Here is a 17,972-nt window from a genome sequence, read left to right as displayed (position 1 = left end):
GACATAACAATAATAATGTAAGGGCACAATAATAACAATAGTGGGCTTCTATGGGGCACAACAGTAACAATATGGGCACTACATGGGTACATCAATATAATAAGTGGGTTGTACTAATAACAATAAGGGGTTACACTAGTAGTATAGGGGCCTAACACACTAAGTCCCCAAATTCTCTTAACATGATAGCATCATATTGTGGTAATATTTCTCTTCCTACATCGATCTCTAAGTGTTCCAATACACTTCTTGCCTTAGACGAAGTGGTCTCTTCATATCTCAGTTCACCCTCATGATCTTGGTCATGACCCTTGCCAAATCCTCTTCCATGACCCCATCTTCTACCTGTATTTGCCATACTGTAGCGTGAGAAAGCACCTAATTTGTGCATCAATGTATGAGACAAATGATTGAATATGGTTAAACCTGGGTAGAAAAAAGCCACACCTTCTCTCTTCGAAAAGTGGGAAACTCCCTATCCCTGGACTAATCCACCATTACATGCTTGATAAACATAAGAGTAAGAGTTCGGTAAGGATTGAGGTGTGTGTACCTGGAAGAAACCATCCTCTTCACATGCACGTCCGATTTCATGGACTACTGTTGTTCTGTTAAGGCCGTTGAGATGTTTTAGGTCTATCACAGGAATGATCCCAGAGTAAGAGATGTCACAAATCTGTGGGCGCTCATGGGGAGTCATGATATATCTTTCCTGCACCTTAAGGTTATTAATTCCATTAGACATGAGCTTTTGAATAGCACTACTGAGTTGTTGGGTCTGCACATCCATTACAGAAGATATCTTCCTCCAACATTGATGTGTAAATGTGTGATAAGGGAATTTATAGAGTTTAGATAGACCGGTCAGTGAATCCAAATTTAGTGTAGTCTAAACATCTACAAATTAGTTTGAAAAATAATGGAAATTTTTTAGAAAATCTTATAGAAATTTAAAAAATGTAGGTTATAGTTATGTTGTTGCGGCTACAACCACCCTCCAAAATTTTGTGTCAGCTTCGTTTTGGAGCCTCCCTACCAACTTTTCGTAGCACATTGTCTTGCTTCGTCAAGTACACAAGCTTCAGTGTTCTTGCAGAAAAAACCTTTTTGTCAAAGCTTGATGCATTCCCCTCACAGGTTGTTCATCCAAACTTGGTCCAGCTCCAGGCTGAGCAGCTTCTTGAAGAAATTGCACAATTCTAGAGGGCAATCAGCCTTCCCTCCAGAAATTGAGAAATTCTATCTGGCAGCCTACTGGGCTCTAGAATTGCGCAATCCTGCCAGTCAGGCTTCACCCAAAAAATTGTGTAATCCTCCCAAGTAGCGTTACTCTGCCCAGGAATTTTGCAATACTGGGCAGTAGTCAGCTGCTTTGCCCAAAAATTGCGCAAATCGCCTTGGCAACTAGCCCAGATCCCATCCAAAAATGCGCATTTCCTCCCAGTAGTTGAGCAGCCTCATGCATGAGCAGTTGGGTTGACCAGTTCAACCCGAGACCAAGGAAACTTGACTTGCATGCATGGCTTGCTTTTTCCTGGAATAGCAAAAGGAAACATGCAAAAAGCATCCCATGATTCAGGGAGCTATTTTTAGTAGCTGGAAGTTACATGCAAAGTTCATTTTAGAAAATTTCCTCCAAGTGTCACTTTTTCCTAGATTTGTGGCATGCGCGTCATGAGCTCAAACTTATTTATTCGACACATCAGATCTCATTCTTTCACATCGATCTTGCAACTTTGACATCCCACAACACATCCAAGACTCTTTGACACATCTGCCTCAACTATTCATGGGTAAGTGGCCTCAACTTGTCTTTTCCAGCATTTATATCGCTTTTTCCATTTTCACTTGTGTGAGTGTTATTTTCTTGATTTCTTTGAATCTTGTTATTGTTTTCATGCATACTAGCATGTACTAGCACCATTTCAGTTTTTGTTGCTATCTCAATGTTGTCGCATGCATGAAACTTTTTTGCATGAACGGTCGCCGATTTGGCAACTCGCTTCACCCACATGCATGTTGATCTAGTTACTGAATCTTTCATTCAATATTTTCATGCATGATCAATCACTTGTTCTTTCACTTAGTGTTGCCATGCATTCACTTTCACATTTGCTTTCAATTTCCCGTCGGTGAGTCTGGCCAACCTTGGCCTCGACTCTGCCTTCACCGAGACAACATAGCGCAATCCGAAGAAGGCTTTGTCTTTCCCTCTAGAAATTCACATTTCTACCTAGGCACTATCCTCCAGGACTGTTTTGCACATTTTTGAGGGATAGTGACTGCTAGCCCAGAAAATTGCGCAATGCAGTCCCTGAGCCGTAGTCATTGTCAACTGGAATTGCGCATTGCGCAACCCTAGCAATCAATGGTTAGTCTGGATTGCATATTGCACAAACTCAATAGCCACTCAGCCTCCCTAGACAATCCAGACTTCTTTTTGTGCAAGTCTGGCAGCCAGTCTCCTAGCATCCCAGAAGAAATTGCGCAATCTTGCCTATCAATTCCCTGGTATGTGTTATGTCATTCCCCCGAATTTTCTTTGGTTTTTTGTTGACATATTTCTTACCATGCATGTTGCTTTGTCTCTGGATCTTTCAGGTCTTCATCTGCCACTTAGCAGTATAATATCTATGGCCTCCAAGAGAGTCAGATTAAAAGACACTGATAGAAGTGCAACTGGAGCAGCAGTTGAATGGGTGTCTGCATGTCTATCAATCTATGAAGATACCAAGTTGTTTCTAGACAAGGACATCAAGCTGAAATGGCAAGAGGTCAATGAAGTATTTACAAGCACTTTTTGGGAATGCCTCGAAGACCATCAAGTGTATGTGAACAGTCATAAGTCCAGCTTGTGTTGGATTGCATGCAGATACCCCACATTCCCATGCACGAACATGATACAGTGGATCGTCTTGCGCACTGATCCTGAGACGATGAGTTTGAGATGTATCAGATGTCAGAGCCAGTGACTATCATGGAGACTCCCTTTAGCTTACCCAACAGCGGTGCTAACTCCAGAGACATTTTGAAGAATTGGGTAAAGGAGTCAGCCATATTCAGGATGACACCCAACCAGATCTACAAGAAGAAGATACTGCAGAAGGTGTATCAATACTTGGTAATATTTGGATGTCAATTGTATGGCCAAGAAAGCATGAAAACCTTCCCACAAAGTTGGGTGATTGTGCTGGACCAACTGTCTAGAGAAGGAAAACCATGTAACTGGTCTGGCATGTTGGTTCATTAGCTGAAGGAACAAGTAACAAAGGTTTGACAGTCACCCAGAGGTATCCAAGCATAAATCTACATGTCCACCTACATATTAGATGCAATCTGTGCCCGACAGCAGTTCCCGGTCTTGGAGTGGGTATGGTCATTGGCAGAGGCTTCTATGAACACATATTGTAAGTTGTTGTCCGAATGCAGCTTTAGAGGAGTTATCACATGGCTGTCCGATCATTGTTTCGCACCAGTTTACAAGATGATTTTCGAATAGGATCCACCCTGCATGTCGAAGGAAGCAATGGAGGAACTGATAGACATTTCTGATTGGTATGCCTCACCGTCCGACACCTTCATACAAATGTTCAGTGTGGAGAAGCCTCTGCATGTTCTACCGAATTTTTCCTTGGACATACTCATCATGCGGGAAGTATTGTATCAGATCTCAGTAGGATTGACATCTAGACTACACCAGAAGAAGAAGGCACCTTGGCCCGCTCTTCCATTGCGGATTGGGTTATATGAGATCCAGAGTTTCAAGCAAGTGGATGTCAAAGAAGAACAAATGAAGAAGTATCCATTCAACCTCTGAAGTTACAATCCGTATGACCCACATTGTATTGTGAAAGATCACTGCACGAGAGTATAGTTCAACTGGATCCACGGGGCATTTCATTGGGCCGAGGAGGACCCATGGAGATATTGCTACTATTTCTCTAGACCCAATGAATAGGTTGGCTTCATTGTGGAGTGGTTACCGAAGCAACGTGAAGCAATATCCCAAAGAGCACCAGCACTAACAATAGCAATAACAACAAAGGAAAGCATACCGATGCGCGACAAGGGCAGGAGGAAGATTGTCAATCGCATGGAGGAAGAGAAAAGTTGCAAGTTCTATGTGGATCCACTGGTAGAGAAAGCAGCTATGGCTATAGAGGCAAAGAGGCAACATCACGACAAGAGAATCATGCAAAGGCAGAGGGATAAGAGAATAATGGAGGAAACAGAGAAGGATTTGCATGAGCTGAAGGAGCAACTCTGGAAGGAACAATAGCTGCGTAAACAAGAGAGGGAATTGCAGCAGCAACAGGTGCAGCAGGGGGTGCAACACGTGAAAACAGATGAAACAATTCTCGTACAGGTAGTGGATTCATCAGAACAGCTGGCATCAGGCAGACAAGGTGAACCATCGCAGGAGCAGGACTTCGGTCATGAGATAGAACAAGCACTTCAATAGTTGGATACAGACATGGAGCAGTAGGAATTGGAACAGGACACCGACCTCATGCCTCACCACCAAGAGGTCGACTTACCCACTTCACCACATCCAGATGATGAGCAAGTCTCAAGTGACCAAGAAGGCACTGAGATCCTTGGAGATCAACTGGAAGGAGAGATGCACAACATCTCATTCGACGAGTCTCAACATAGAGTTGTACAGTCCTGCAGAGTGTTGACTCTGGATGATCATACATCTCCTGTGCAAGTTGAGGAATGAGTGATCATGTCTGACGTGCGCAAACATCCATGAGCCTTGGTGATGCAACCAGAGTGTATGCCGAAGCCACTAGCTCAAGTGTTCACTTTTTGATAGCTGAAAATGAGCGAATGGCTAAGGAACTACAAACGGCCAAACAAGGAGGAGAGTTGGTGACAGTGTCCACCTGAGCTGAACTGAAGAAGGAAATACTAGATGAAGTATTGTCCCTTGACACAGTTATGCGAGAATTGTACTCCAAGTTTGGCACTGTGCATAAGGCAGTTGTCCATCTCAGCGAATGACAACAGCGATGTGTTAGAAGAGCATGTATCTTGATGAACTTGCATGCTGCTGTTGATTACATGCAAACATGGACGATGAGACACAAGGGAGCCCCGCTTCACTTTCCTAAGATGATGAAGGCCAGTGTGGTCGAGCTGAAGGTATGTATCCGAAGTCAAATTTGGAACTATGAAGAGATCCCACAGCTCATCACTAGCATACATGCTTCACATGCACGTGTGTTCAAGAGTATGGATGTTGTGGTGTGCGTACATGCGATCCCATCTATTGGGACTCTCACCCAGGTGAAGACAAAGGCACAGGTCCAAATAGAGCTTGACTCATACTTTGATGAGTTGATGCACATTGCCACCAACCCAGACTTTCCCATCAGTGTAGACATCATGCACAAGTATGTTGCTGGTCTGACCGCATTGAAGACAATGATGCGCATGCTTACAGACGAATTGGAAAGAGGAGCCCGAGTAGTGTACCTAGATGCTATGGAGGCAAGAGTTAGGTTCCAGAAAGATGTCACCTTGGAGCACATGGACACCATCGTGGGCTACTGATCTTGGCATTAGTATGTTACTATTGGTCAATGCGAGGATATTAAGGAGTTGGTCTTCCATGGTTGTCTAAGTCATAGTGATGTCTAGCATGGCTTGCTCAGGCCATTTCTTTCACATGGGTACATGTGCATTGTAATGTAATGTCTTATCAAGTGTAAGTCAAGTGTTGATAGTTGGATGTAACAGTCATAGAGTAGATGAAGAGTCATGAGGGTAGATGAACTTTCACAAAGGGGAATTTCAAGGGTCAACCCACCCTTTGCTATAAATAATCCCTCATAACTCATTGTATAAGATTTTGGTTAGCCAAGCTTCCGATAAGACTATCTTGGAGAGAGCTTGGACAATATTGTAATGAGCCTTGGCTTCTCCACTGTGCAGAGCTAGTACATCTCTTCAGAGGAGCAGGTCATTTTGGCTGTAATGTTCCGCTATCGGAACTAGTGGTACTGGAACTTACACTTCTTAATATAACAAGAGCTAACAAATTTCATGCATATGTTGTATTGTATTCTATGTTATCTGGGTTACTCTAAATGATATATGTATTTGTTTGCTTACACATGCATGTATAAACTATTTTGTATAAGTATGTATGACTCTTTCTAAAATGTGCTATTAGTTTAACCATCACTTTGGATTGCTTGCTAACTTTCCTTCCATGTTGTGGTGCATCTTCACTTGTGTGTTCCCTTCTTAACTATGTGTTATCACAGGTTTCCAAGGGGTGCACTCATCTCAACCCCTGTGTGTTAGAACCTCTCATGCACCTTCCTTACCTCACTACAGCTGTTACACCCTTGCTACCAACAAAGTTATCTTACTGGCCTATGCTCAAAATCGTGGTCAAGGCACTACCGTATGACCCACTACTGGGACTCCTACACCAAATGGCCTGAGGTTTAATTGGGACTTCTTACCGGGCAGATCCCGTGACATGTTGGCAGGTCTAGCACTGTCAACATTTTTGGTGCTAGAAGGAGGGCCAGATGACAAGTTGTGTTCTCTCATCCTAATTTGAACCTTTGCATATCTATCATGTATTCTCTCACTCTTATCCCTCCGCGATGTTTTTCGAACCACAAAGAGGTCACCATCACGAGCTAATTTTTAGATTACTTGTCCACTTACACATATGATGGTGAAGGCGAAGTGGCCTGGCCTTAGTTCTTACATGACTTTCTTTCCATGCTTCATGAGGAAGATGGATGTTCTAATGAACAACCAGCTTGCTTCTTGCATACACACTTCGCGAATCACCACTTCGATGGCTATGCATCCTACTGGCTAACAGTGTGCACTCACTTGAGCACTTTTATGATCTCATTGAAGACACTTTCTATCATTTTGATCTAGACCATCTTGACAAAAAAACTATTACAACAACAGAAGGCTGTACATCAATTTATCATGGATTTTTGGCAGTGCTTCAGTGATTTGCAGTTTCAAGCTCCGAAGAGCCAGATGAAAATTTTCTGTCTTTGGGACTAGTTCGAATATTGTGTTAAGAAATCTACTCGTCCCAAGAATAAGTTTGAAATCAAACCTCACTTCACATTCTTCAGTGATGGAGTTGCGCAATCCTAGATGGATGCACACACTTTCACAATTGACTGTCTGCCATCCCCTCATCAAACAACTCTACCACTGCAGAGCGATGTTGAGGATCATGTTCACACACATGTTCAACTGTCACATCCTCCAACCATCACTTCGCTTAATTTTCATGCAGATTTGGTTGTGAGTCCATCAAGTTGTCATATTCATTTTGTTCCACAACCTCCAACTTCACACTCGGTTGTTCCTCTGGATGATACTGTCCATTTCAGATTCTACATTTGTTGTGAACGAGGAAAAAGCCTTCGATGGAGTTGGTGTTGCACAACCAACATGCACTATCATTCATGAAGAGTATGAGTGGGAGCTTGAGTATCAATACTTGGCGAAGGATGACTCCCTTCCGTCCAAGCCTCCTCCGTTCTTTCCTGACATCTTTGGTAAACCTGCCATCCATGATTTCGCATGTGTATCTTCATCTACAGATGCACCCATTGTTGATAACTTGCTAGACACACTGGATGTCAATCCATCATCTGACGAAGGAGAGGATAATTTATTCACTGAAAATCCACTTGATCTTTGTCTTCCTTTTTCGAAAGCAGCGGAGCCATGCTTGTGTTCCTATGTGACTCCGTTGGGGTACTATCTAGGCCTGCTAGCAATGGAGCAACACCAGAGATGAAACTAATACTCTGATGACTATATTGCTTGTGCACCCATATACCCCTAAATCCCAATCAAAACAATTGTCTTTCCTTCGCTTGGAATGTGTGTCAATCAACCAAAAGCTTGGTAGATGCTACATCTTACAATCAAGCCAGTGTGAAACCAAGATGAGCTAAGAACTGAAAAATACCTTAAGAGGTGTTAGACTTGCTTTTCACAAATAAGGTCCATTCAAAGAGATGGAGTTCTATGAGTGTGTTGCCAAGTGTTGTAGTAGCTACAACCAACCTCCAAAATTTTTCCTTAGCTTTGTTTTGGAGCCTCCCTACCAAATTTTCACAGCGCCTTGTCCTGCTTTGTCAAGTAGAAAAGCTTCAGTGTTTTGCTTGCAGAAAAATAGCCTGTTTGTCAAAGCTTGATGCATTCCCCTCACAGGTTGTTCATCCGGATTTGGTCCAGCTATAGGATGAGTAACTTCCCTAAGAAATTGCACAATTCTAGAGGGCGACCAGCCTTCCCTCCAGAAATTGAGCAATTCTGTCTGGTAGCCTGCAGGGCTCCAAAATTACGCAATCTTGCCAGTCAGACTTCACCCAAAAAATTGCGCAATCCTCCCCAATAGTGATGCTCAGCCCAGGAATTGTGCAATCCTGGGAAGAATTCAACTACTCTACCCAGAAATTGCACAAATCTCCTGGGAAACCAACCCAGATCCCATCTAGAAATGTGCATTTCCTCCTAGCAGTTGAGCACTCATGCATGAGCAGTTGGGTTGACTAGTTCCACTCGGTACCAAGGAAACTTGACTTGCATGCATGGATTTATTTTTCCCAAAATAGCAATAGGAAACATGCAAAAAGCATCCCATGATTAAGGGAGCTATTTTTAGCAGCTAGAGGTTACATGTAAAGTTCATTTTAGAAACTTTCCTCCAAGTCTTGCTTTTTCCTAGATTTGCGGCATGCGCATCATGAGCACAAAGTTTTTTATTTGACACATCATAGCTCATTCTTTCACATTGATATTGGCACTCTGACATCCCATAGCACATCCAAGACTCTTTGACACATTCAGCTCAGGTATTCACGGGCAAGTGGCCTCAACTTGTCTTTTTCAGCATTTCTGTCGCTTTTTGTGTTTTCACTTGTGTGAGTGTTGTCTGCTTGATTTCTTTGAATTCTTTTTGTCATTTGCATTCATACTAGCTTGTACTAGCACCTTTTTCATTTTCATTTCTATCTCACTGCTGTCGCATGCCTGAAACTATTTTGCACGAATGGTCACTGATTCGGCAACTCGCTTCACCCACATGCATGTTGATATGTTTAATGAATCTTTCATTCAATGTTTGCATGCATGATGAATCTCTTCTGCTTTCACTTAGTGTCGCTAAACATTCACTTTCATATTTTCTTTCATTTTCCCATCAGCGATTTTGGCCAACCTTGGCCCAAACTCTACCTTCACCGAGACAAAATTGTGCAATATGGAGAAGGAAGGCTCTATCTTCCTCTCCAAAAATGCACATTTTTTCCTAGGCATTATCCTCCAGGACTGTTTTGCGCATTTCTGAGGGACAGTGACTGCTGGCCCGTAAAATTGCGCACTGCAGTCCATGAACCTACAGTCATTGCCAGCTGGAATTGCGCATTGCACAATCCCAGTAGTCAGCCTGGATTGCGCATTGCGTAAATCCAATACCCAATCAGCCTCCCCAAACATTCCAGATTGCTTTTTGCACAAGTCTAGTAGCCAGTCTCCCAGCCTCTCAGAAGAAATTGTGCAATCTTGCCTATCAATTCCCAGGTATGTGTTATGTCATTCCCCTGAATTTGCTTTGGTTTTTCGCTGACATATTTCTTACCATGCATGTTGCTCTGTCTCTAGATTTTTTTGGTGTTCATCTGCCTCTTATCAATACAAGATCAATGGCCTCCAAGAGAGCAGGATTAAAAGACACTGACGGAAGTGCAACTGGAGAAATAGTTGAACAAGTGTCTGCATGTCTACTGATCTATGAAGATACCAAGCTATTTATAGACAAGGACATCAAGCTAAAATTGCAAGAGGTCAATCAAGAAGTTGTAGGCACTTTTGGGGAAGACCTCGAAGACCGTCACGTGTATGCATTACAAGATATGGTCGGATTCATTTCTTCTTTATCTAGGGTTTCTTCCTGGAGTATATCCTCTTCTTTTGACATTTCTTGTTCCTTTTCTTCCTCCTCTCCACAATCTATGAATAATAATTTCTTCTCAGCACACTTATGACCTTTAGTGTATTTGCTATCACAACTGTAACAAAGCCCTTTTGCTCTTTTTTCTTCCAATTGTTGTGGTGTCAACCTTGTAGGTTGTGGAAGGATAGGGGCAACAAAACTTCCATCTTTATAGTTGTGAGTGGTAGGCTTCCTGGTTGCCATAATTTTGCTTTCCATTTTTCTTGCTAACCTGAATGCCTTCTCCAATGAATCAGGTTCCCAAAGGCGAACCTCATGTTGGATATTGTCCTTTAAAGTCCTTATGAACACATCAATCCCATGCTCCTCTGGAATATCTTTTACCCTTATGTTCAATTTTTGGATGTCGTCAATGTGCTCCATCATTGAACCCTTTTGTTTGAGATTTATGAATTGGCTAAAAAATGTGTTGCTTTTGGTATCCTCATAATGTGCTATCATTTCTTCTATAAAAATTGCCCAAGTGACAATTTGTTTACGAGAGAAAAGCCAACAATACCATACAAATTGATTTGGTTCCAAATATAAATGCAATACATACCTTTTGTGTATTTTTCACATTATGGAGATCGAAAAATTGCTCCATCTGTAGTATCCATGTTCTGAGATCCTTGCCATCAAACTTCCTCATATCAATTTTTGGAACATGGTGGGTCTTCAGTCCAACATTAGAGTCTATGAAATCATGATTAACATTTCTTTGTTCTCATCATGAGTTTCCTTTACTACCCTTTCACCATTAGTGACCATTTCTTGTAGCAACTTATTGAAATTTATCTTCAATTCTTCCATCGTATCGTCCATGCCATTCATATTAGCGGCCATGCCATTCATCTTAGCTTCTATGCCATCCATCTTAACTTGCATGCCATTCATATTAGCTTCCACGCCATTCATCTTCGCTTCATTTACCTTTAGTGAGAGTGAAATTTGTTTTACTTGGTCTTGTAATTTTGATATATCATGTTGCATTTCTTCCTCTTCTTCACGAGTCATGCTAGGGCTTTTAGGTTTCTTATTAGGTGTTTCCATTTTCTTTCTTCGGGGCATTAATTAATGCTAATAATTCTTCAATATTTTATTCTTGAATTCCTTCAAACTAATTTTTCAAACCAATCTTATGCAAAATTAAAAAAAAAACTACACACCTTTTTTTCACTTTGTAAGAGCTCGATATTGAATCTGTTGTATCTCTGCAACTGCGGATCTCGAATATCTGAAATCTCATCATGCGGTATCCCTTTGAGTCCTCTTTCTAACCCCACAAGTCTGATCAAGGTTGGATTCTCCAAGGAATAGTTATGCCAAATCTCCCACGGTGACCTGATTATAGACTAGTTCAGTAGAGCGAACTTGTACAATGTACCACGTGTCACTGTTTCGATCTTAGTACCTGAAACTGATACACAGAAAACTAGAGGCCGTCATATTTCTGAAAATTCTTATGAAATTTCAATTTCATGTGCAAAACAAAAGTTATGACGAGTTTCCCTATGTCATTTGTTTGGAATGTAATTCAGGAGTCTGCAAAAACCCTAACTTCTTGAGATCATATCTCCGCAAATATAGCAAGACAAGCTCTAAAATTCGGACCCGAATTTCAAAACGATTGTGGCTCAAATGGGTTTGTTTTTTAGCTTCTAAAACGTCGCAGAAACAAAGTTATAGCGAAAATTTTACGATGACCTATTTGGAACAGTGAATCCCTAGAATCCAAAGCTCTCATACCAAATGTTAGGAAACCATCTCACAAAAGGATAGAAAAGATAGATCAACGCCTTATAATTCAGCCTCTTCAAGGGGGCAACCTCCTTTACATTACAGAAATGAAAAATTCTTGGATGATACAAATGACTAAACCTCCCTTCAATATATATGAGTCTAAGGGGTCACAATATAATCAAGCCGACATAATAGTAATAACATAAAGGCACAAAAATAACAATAGTCGGTTTCTATGGGGCATACTAATAAAAATATGGGGACAATAGGGGCACAATAATAACAATAAGGGATACATTGACAATAGTAATGGGGGAATCACTAGTATTATAGGGACCTAACAGGATTTTTATGCTTTTCACCATCTTGGCCAACTCTTTTCCATTACTGATATCATTTATCTCTAGCGAGAGGAATTCCGGGCAGGAAAGTGCCATTAACCCCTCCGAACAGGCAACCACCATCAACCCAAGGCCTTCTGGGCTTTCACAACTATCTGGCATGTTAAATTTCTGTCTTTAGCACTCTTTCCCATAACAATTTACATAATGAAGCATATGAACATTATCATTAACAAAATAAACATGCATATACACCATGCATTGACACTTAACCCTCAACATGGTTCCACAATATCTAGATTGATAAGAAACATAACTAACATACATGTTGTATACATTCTGATTTTCCAAGTAACACAATCATGCATATCATATAACATTATACTTTCTCATTTATGGTTGTAATATGATTTCACCTTGACAGGTTTTCTTGTGGCCATTAAGCTACGACTATTTAATCCCATCAGCAACGTTATTCATAAATATGCATTATTTAACAAGTATTCACTTGGCCATTAAGCTATGACTACTTAATCCCATTAACAATGTTAGTCATAAATATGCATTATTTAACAAGTATTCACTTTCTGAATCATTTCCAATTTCCACAGTGTTATTAACAGGCCGATACATGAAGTAAATACAATAATCACTTGTTTACGAATTGTAATAATCTTAAATCAAATTCAATTCATTCATATAAGTTTTATTAGTTAGTCGTTAAACACTAACCAATCACAACTACCAACCATCTTAATGCAACCATGAGAAAACTTAATCAACAATTAGTTATTACAATCAAGTCTCACGACTTGATTCATTGTTTATTTTCAATATCTAAAGGGGTTCTTCCAATGTCCTTTTAAAACACTCTATTGTCCTATTCAAGGATGTTCCCCATATTTACATTCATGCATTCACTCATTAAAAGCAGTGCATGTAACTTTCATGTTCATTAAATGTATCATTAATATTTCCATATTTGCAAAAGTTGGTAGTTAATTGTCACTTTCCTTAGTGAGTGTTCAAGATTGTTCATAAGTGTGACAAAGGTTTTATTATCTTTTATCCTCATCAAGATTCAAATGTCATGAACATAGTTTTGTAGCAAACTTTATTACTTACTACTCCTTGCAGTTATAAACATGAATCACACATATCATGTCAAAAATAGTCTACTACATATATTAATATGTAGGTTGTTAGACTCATACATGAGTTGATGCTCGCTAGTAGCATACCTCGATTTCCTTTCTACCTAAAAATTCCCAAATGCGTCAGTGCTGCAACCTTTATCTCTGATACCACTTGTAACGTACCCCGGTAACCTCACATGAAAATGCAGGGAGCTAGAATTTTTTTTACACAAATTACCCACAAGTAATTATCCAAATCATTATTCCAAATTCCTCATTAACCATTAGATTGAGTGTTCATTAGTACATAAAGTAACTTTCAATAGAAGACAGTAAGTTGCGTAACCATTAACAACCATTGTTGTAGTATTGTTGTAGTATATTAACATAAATTGTCTGATGAACCTTGCATCCATTTCATGATTCCGTTAACCAGATTAATTAATCACATACTTGACATTATGTATATCACATTAGATAAGGAATCAACATCATTAAACAGACACAATAATCAATCACATAATTGAACACCAATATACCCTGGAAACCCCGTATGGTGAAAACCAGCAAATGTTTAATTTTATTATTAAACGCTCGTGAGGGTGTTCACCCCTCACTTAATGGATTATAAGGGATTCCATCCCTTAACCATTGTTATAAAATATTACAATGAAATATCATTAAAATACCACATACCTAGCTAAAAGTTATTACAATTATCATGAAACCATTTGCCTACATATCACCACTCTTTACATTCTTTTGGCATGATTGCTCCATCAGTGTACCATTCCGCAACTCGTACTCATGAGCATGGACTGTTAGTTCTTTATCTACCACAATGTTAAACATAATTTGTCTTTTGCACAAATCACCATCCTTTCCTGTTATTGTTGTCATCAATAATCTTTGGTAACATGATTAGATAAAGTATTAATCAATCAATAATCATTCTTTAAAAGCGATCTTTTAACATCTATTCATGTGCACATACATGAGATGTAAATATAATATAACAACATGCTTCTTCTAACAACATTGAGCATGTATAACAAATAATTATTAACCATGTCAAAGTAATTACCCCATTACTGTGATCATAGTCGCACCAGCACACGTTCATATCTAAAGGAAACCACTATAACCATCCATTTCACTTAAAGGATACTAGAAACTTATGTATGTTTTTCATGCATGTAATTCGATAAAAACTTATTCGAAGAGAGCTAGCCCCTTAGCTTCTTCTTTGTGCATGTAACTAAGTAATCTTTCCAATAAAGTAGATGTTCCCTTCTAAGGGGAAGCTAACATGATAGACATTATTATCATGCATGCAAATGTAAGCCCATATTCAAAAAACATCTTTCACAAGATAGAGCTATTTATAAAATCTGTTGTATGCGCAAAGAAATGCATTTCTCTAAACCAGAACTAATGTGTTAGTCATTATTTCTTGCATGCGGATATATGTATTTAAGAAAGGAAGGCTAGTGCATTTATTCCAAGTAACTACATGTTTTACTTTCCACAATACTTATTATGTTCTGCACACAAATACATGTTTCTCCTTAAAATATCTAACAAAATAGTTCTATTTTCATGCATATAACCAACTATCGTTTCTATGCTTCTTCATATGTGTTGTTTTCACATAGTTATTTTCAAGAACCCAACATAGTTTCTCTATCATTTATGTACAAAGTTATTATGCAATTTTTTCCAAGGAAGTATCATCACAAAGTTCTCATGAATTTTTTTCAAGAAAGTATCATAATCAACCTTTCTTTTGGGCATAAGTACTAAGATAGTATTAATGATAACCTTTTATGCATTAAACCATGCAATTAAATCAAATTATCCACTTTGCAGCACACAAATCATTTACATTTTTGCTCACCAAAACATGTAACTTTTGCAAACTCTCACAAATGAATTAACAGAATTAACTTATCTTTCACGCACAAGAAAAACCTTTTTACTCACCAAAACATGTAACTTATGCAAACTCTTGCAAATGAATTAACACAATTAAATTATCTTTCACCCACAAGAAAAAACATATTCTTTCCAAAGAAGATTCGTATGACTTATATTATCTCTATGCATTTATATTATCTCTATGCCTTTCATCTATCCATAGGTTATTATATTTTCTCATAACTAAGTATTCTTTTTCAAAAGAACTCCCTTGCCCATGAGAATATTTCACAAATTACCCTCTTTAATCTATATTCACTTCCAGGAAAATGACTACGAAATCCATTTTCAAGAAAAGAGCACGCATTGTATCTTTGCTTACATTAAAGGCATATGCAATGTCATATAAAGTCAAGAAAGGTTACTTATCTTTTAACGCTGCAACAATCTTTTTCTAGATATAGTAATAACAATCTTTATCTACATGTAGTAATATATTTTCTCTACCAAGCAAAATATATAATAACAATCTTTATCTACATGCAGTAATATATTTTCTTAACCAAGAAAAATATATAAAAATCAATCTTTATCTACATGTAGTAATCTATTTTCTCTACCAAGGAAAATATATAATAACAATCTTTATCTACATGTAGTAATATATTTTCTTAAAAAAGAAAAATACATAAAAATCAGTCTTTATCTACATGCAATAATTTATTTTCTCTACCAAGAAAAATATATAATAACAATGTTTATCTACATGTAGTAATATATTTTTTTTTATATATATATATATATATATATATATATATATATATATATATATATATATATATATATATCGGAAATCTATCATAATTTCTTAATTTTTCCATGCAAAAGGCAACAACATGATATTTTCCAAAAATCTAAAGAAACAATTTATTCTTCTCCATAAAGAATGGAGTTACTTATCTGTTAGTATAATAGATTTGGATAATCTCTTGCAGACGAGAGAAACACAATGGCTTTCAATAGTCCATGATTTGGAAGGTTCCTAGCGATTTACAACTCTTTCTTTACCCACTATGAAGAGGAGATTGAGGCAAGCAAAGAGTATCTATCGCCAAGCTACTACCCACTATGAAGAGGAGATTGAGGCCAACAAAGAGTATCTATCGCGAAGCTACTAGGCTTAGAGTGATTGTCTTTCCCTGACCTCTACGCTTAGAGCGATTGTCATTCCCTGATCTTTTCTTTGTGAAGGTATTTAGCAATGAAAACTACTAGAGCATAGAGCATCATGGGGTGGCTACCAAGGAAAAAGGGCGAATATTAATGGCTGCTGCAATAACTACAATAGTATAGAGCATCATGCGGTGGCTACCAAGGAAAAAGGGGGAATATTAATGGCGGCTACAATTAGGGCCTTTTTGTTGAGCTTATAAAATGAGTCCAAGCACCAAACTTCAAGTGTTGTGACTATATGTTTCTTAAATTATTTTTCCCCCATCCACTAGAAGGAAAGAAAACCATTTAACTTGCTCACACTACTCCAATCATTTTCTTGGAACCCACAATGGTAGTTACAAGTCGTTCCATAACTACTTCTTGATTCGAAACTTCAACAAGTTAAATAATAATATTATGTAATTACCTGAATTTGGGTAGATATATTACATTTGATCACCATCTATCCAAGACCCATATAAACTAAAAATTAAATAAATTATTTTTAATAGAAAATAAAAATACATTATAAAAAGATAAGAAAAATAAAATAATTTAAAACTTAAACCTTTTATTTAAAGCTTTATTATTATTAAAAAAATATTTTGAAAAACTCAATTACTTATACATTTCTTAATAAATCCTAAATTATTAATTCAATGCATACATTACATATATTATTTATTTGGTTCTTTGAATTCAAATTTTTGATGCCTACATGAAAGACCAACATAAATGAATGTTCAATAGATCTTTCATTAGATCTTGAAACGATCCAGTATACTCTTTCCCTTTAATTCCTGGTTCCAGAAAGCTCCTTCAAACTCTTCAAACTTGTATCCTCTATACACAGCCGGCTGATGTTCATCCACCATGCTAGTTGCAGGAGCAATAAAAGCATCCTGTCCAGGAGAATAAAAGCATCCTGTTCAAATTCTTGCACAGAGAGAAAAAATAACTTAACTTTATAGATCTGTGCATTCTTTCTCACCTGCAGCTGATCTCCCAAATTGACCACAAACGCGTCAGCTATGGGTTCTACAGAAACCCACTTTCCATTTCTGAATACTTGCAGGCCACTGACATTATCGCTTTGCATTAACACAGTGATGGCACTTGCATCTGAATGGCTTGCTGCACCAATAGTAAGATCTGGGTTTGGGCATGGAGGATAATAATTTATACTCATCATATGGCTATGTTTTCCAAGAATTTTATTCAAGTAAGAGATCTGAGACACCTGTAGGCGTTCATGGGGAGGCAGGATATATCTTTCCTGCACCTCCAGGTTGTTTGTTCCATTGGATATGAGCTTCTGAATGGCACTACTCAGCTGTTGGGTCTGCGCATCCATTGTAGAAGACATCTTGCTCCAATGTGTGTGCTACGGATATTAAACTTGGGAATTTATAGAGTACAGCAATATTACTTTTCTGCGCCAACCGTTGACAATCCAGCAATCCTTCTGCGCCACCGTTGACGACCCAATCCAAATGGATAGTTTTCCTTCTTGTGGAAGAGATGGATTGAATTGAGAGCGCTGACTACGGAAGAGTTATAAACACATTCGTATTTGTTAAAGTTATAAACACATTCCAGAACGAGGAGACTTATTTG

The 17,972-nt window shown here is 38.5% G+C and overlaps 1 protein-coding gene across 1 annotated transcript; it reads right to left on the bottom strand.

Moving 5' to 3' along the window:
• Positions 1 to 16,999: 16,999 nt before the first annotated feature.
• Positions 17,000 to 17,575, bottom strand: LOC149150421 (protein DMR6-LIKE OXYGENASE 1-like). Its single transcript, XM_089444849.1, has 2 exons — positions 17,347 to 17,575; positions 17,000 to 17,257 (listed from the first exon to the last, which is right to left on the bottom strand). Exons 1-2 carry the CDS (start codon positions 17,545 to 17,547, stop codon positions 17,114 to 17,116), a joined length of 345 nt encoding a protein of 114 aa, XP_089300975.1. The 5' UTR covers positions 17,548 to 17,575; the 3' UTR covers positions 17,000 to 17,113.
• Positions 17,576 to 17,972: the final 397 nt, after the last annotated feature.

This window comes from Pinus tabuliformis, chromosome 9 (genome assembly GCF_031772625.1).
Source record: "Pinus tabuliformis cultivar Carrire ecotype Pingquan chromosome 9, CPIR1, whole genome shotgun sequence".
In the NCBI taxonomy this organism is placed as follows: domain Eukaryota; kingdom Viridiplantae; phylum Streptophyta; class Pinopsida; order Pinales; family Pinaceae; genus Pinus; species Pinus tabuliformis.
This window is presented reverse-complemented; position numbering and strand designations above follow the sequence as displayed.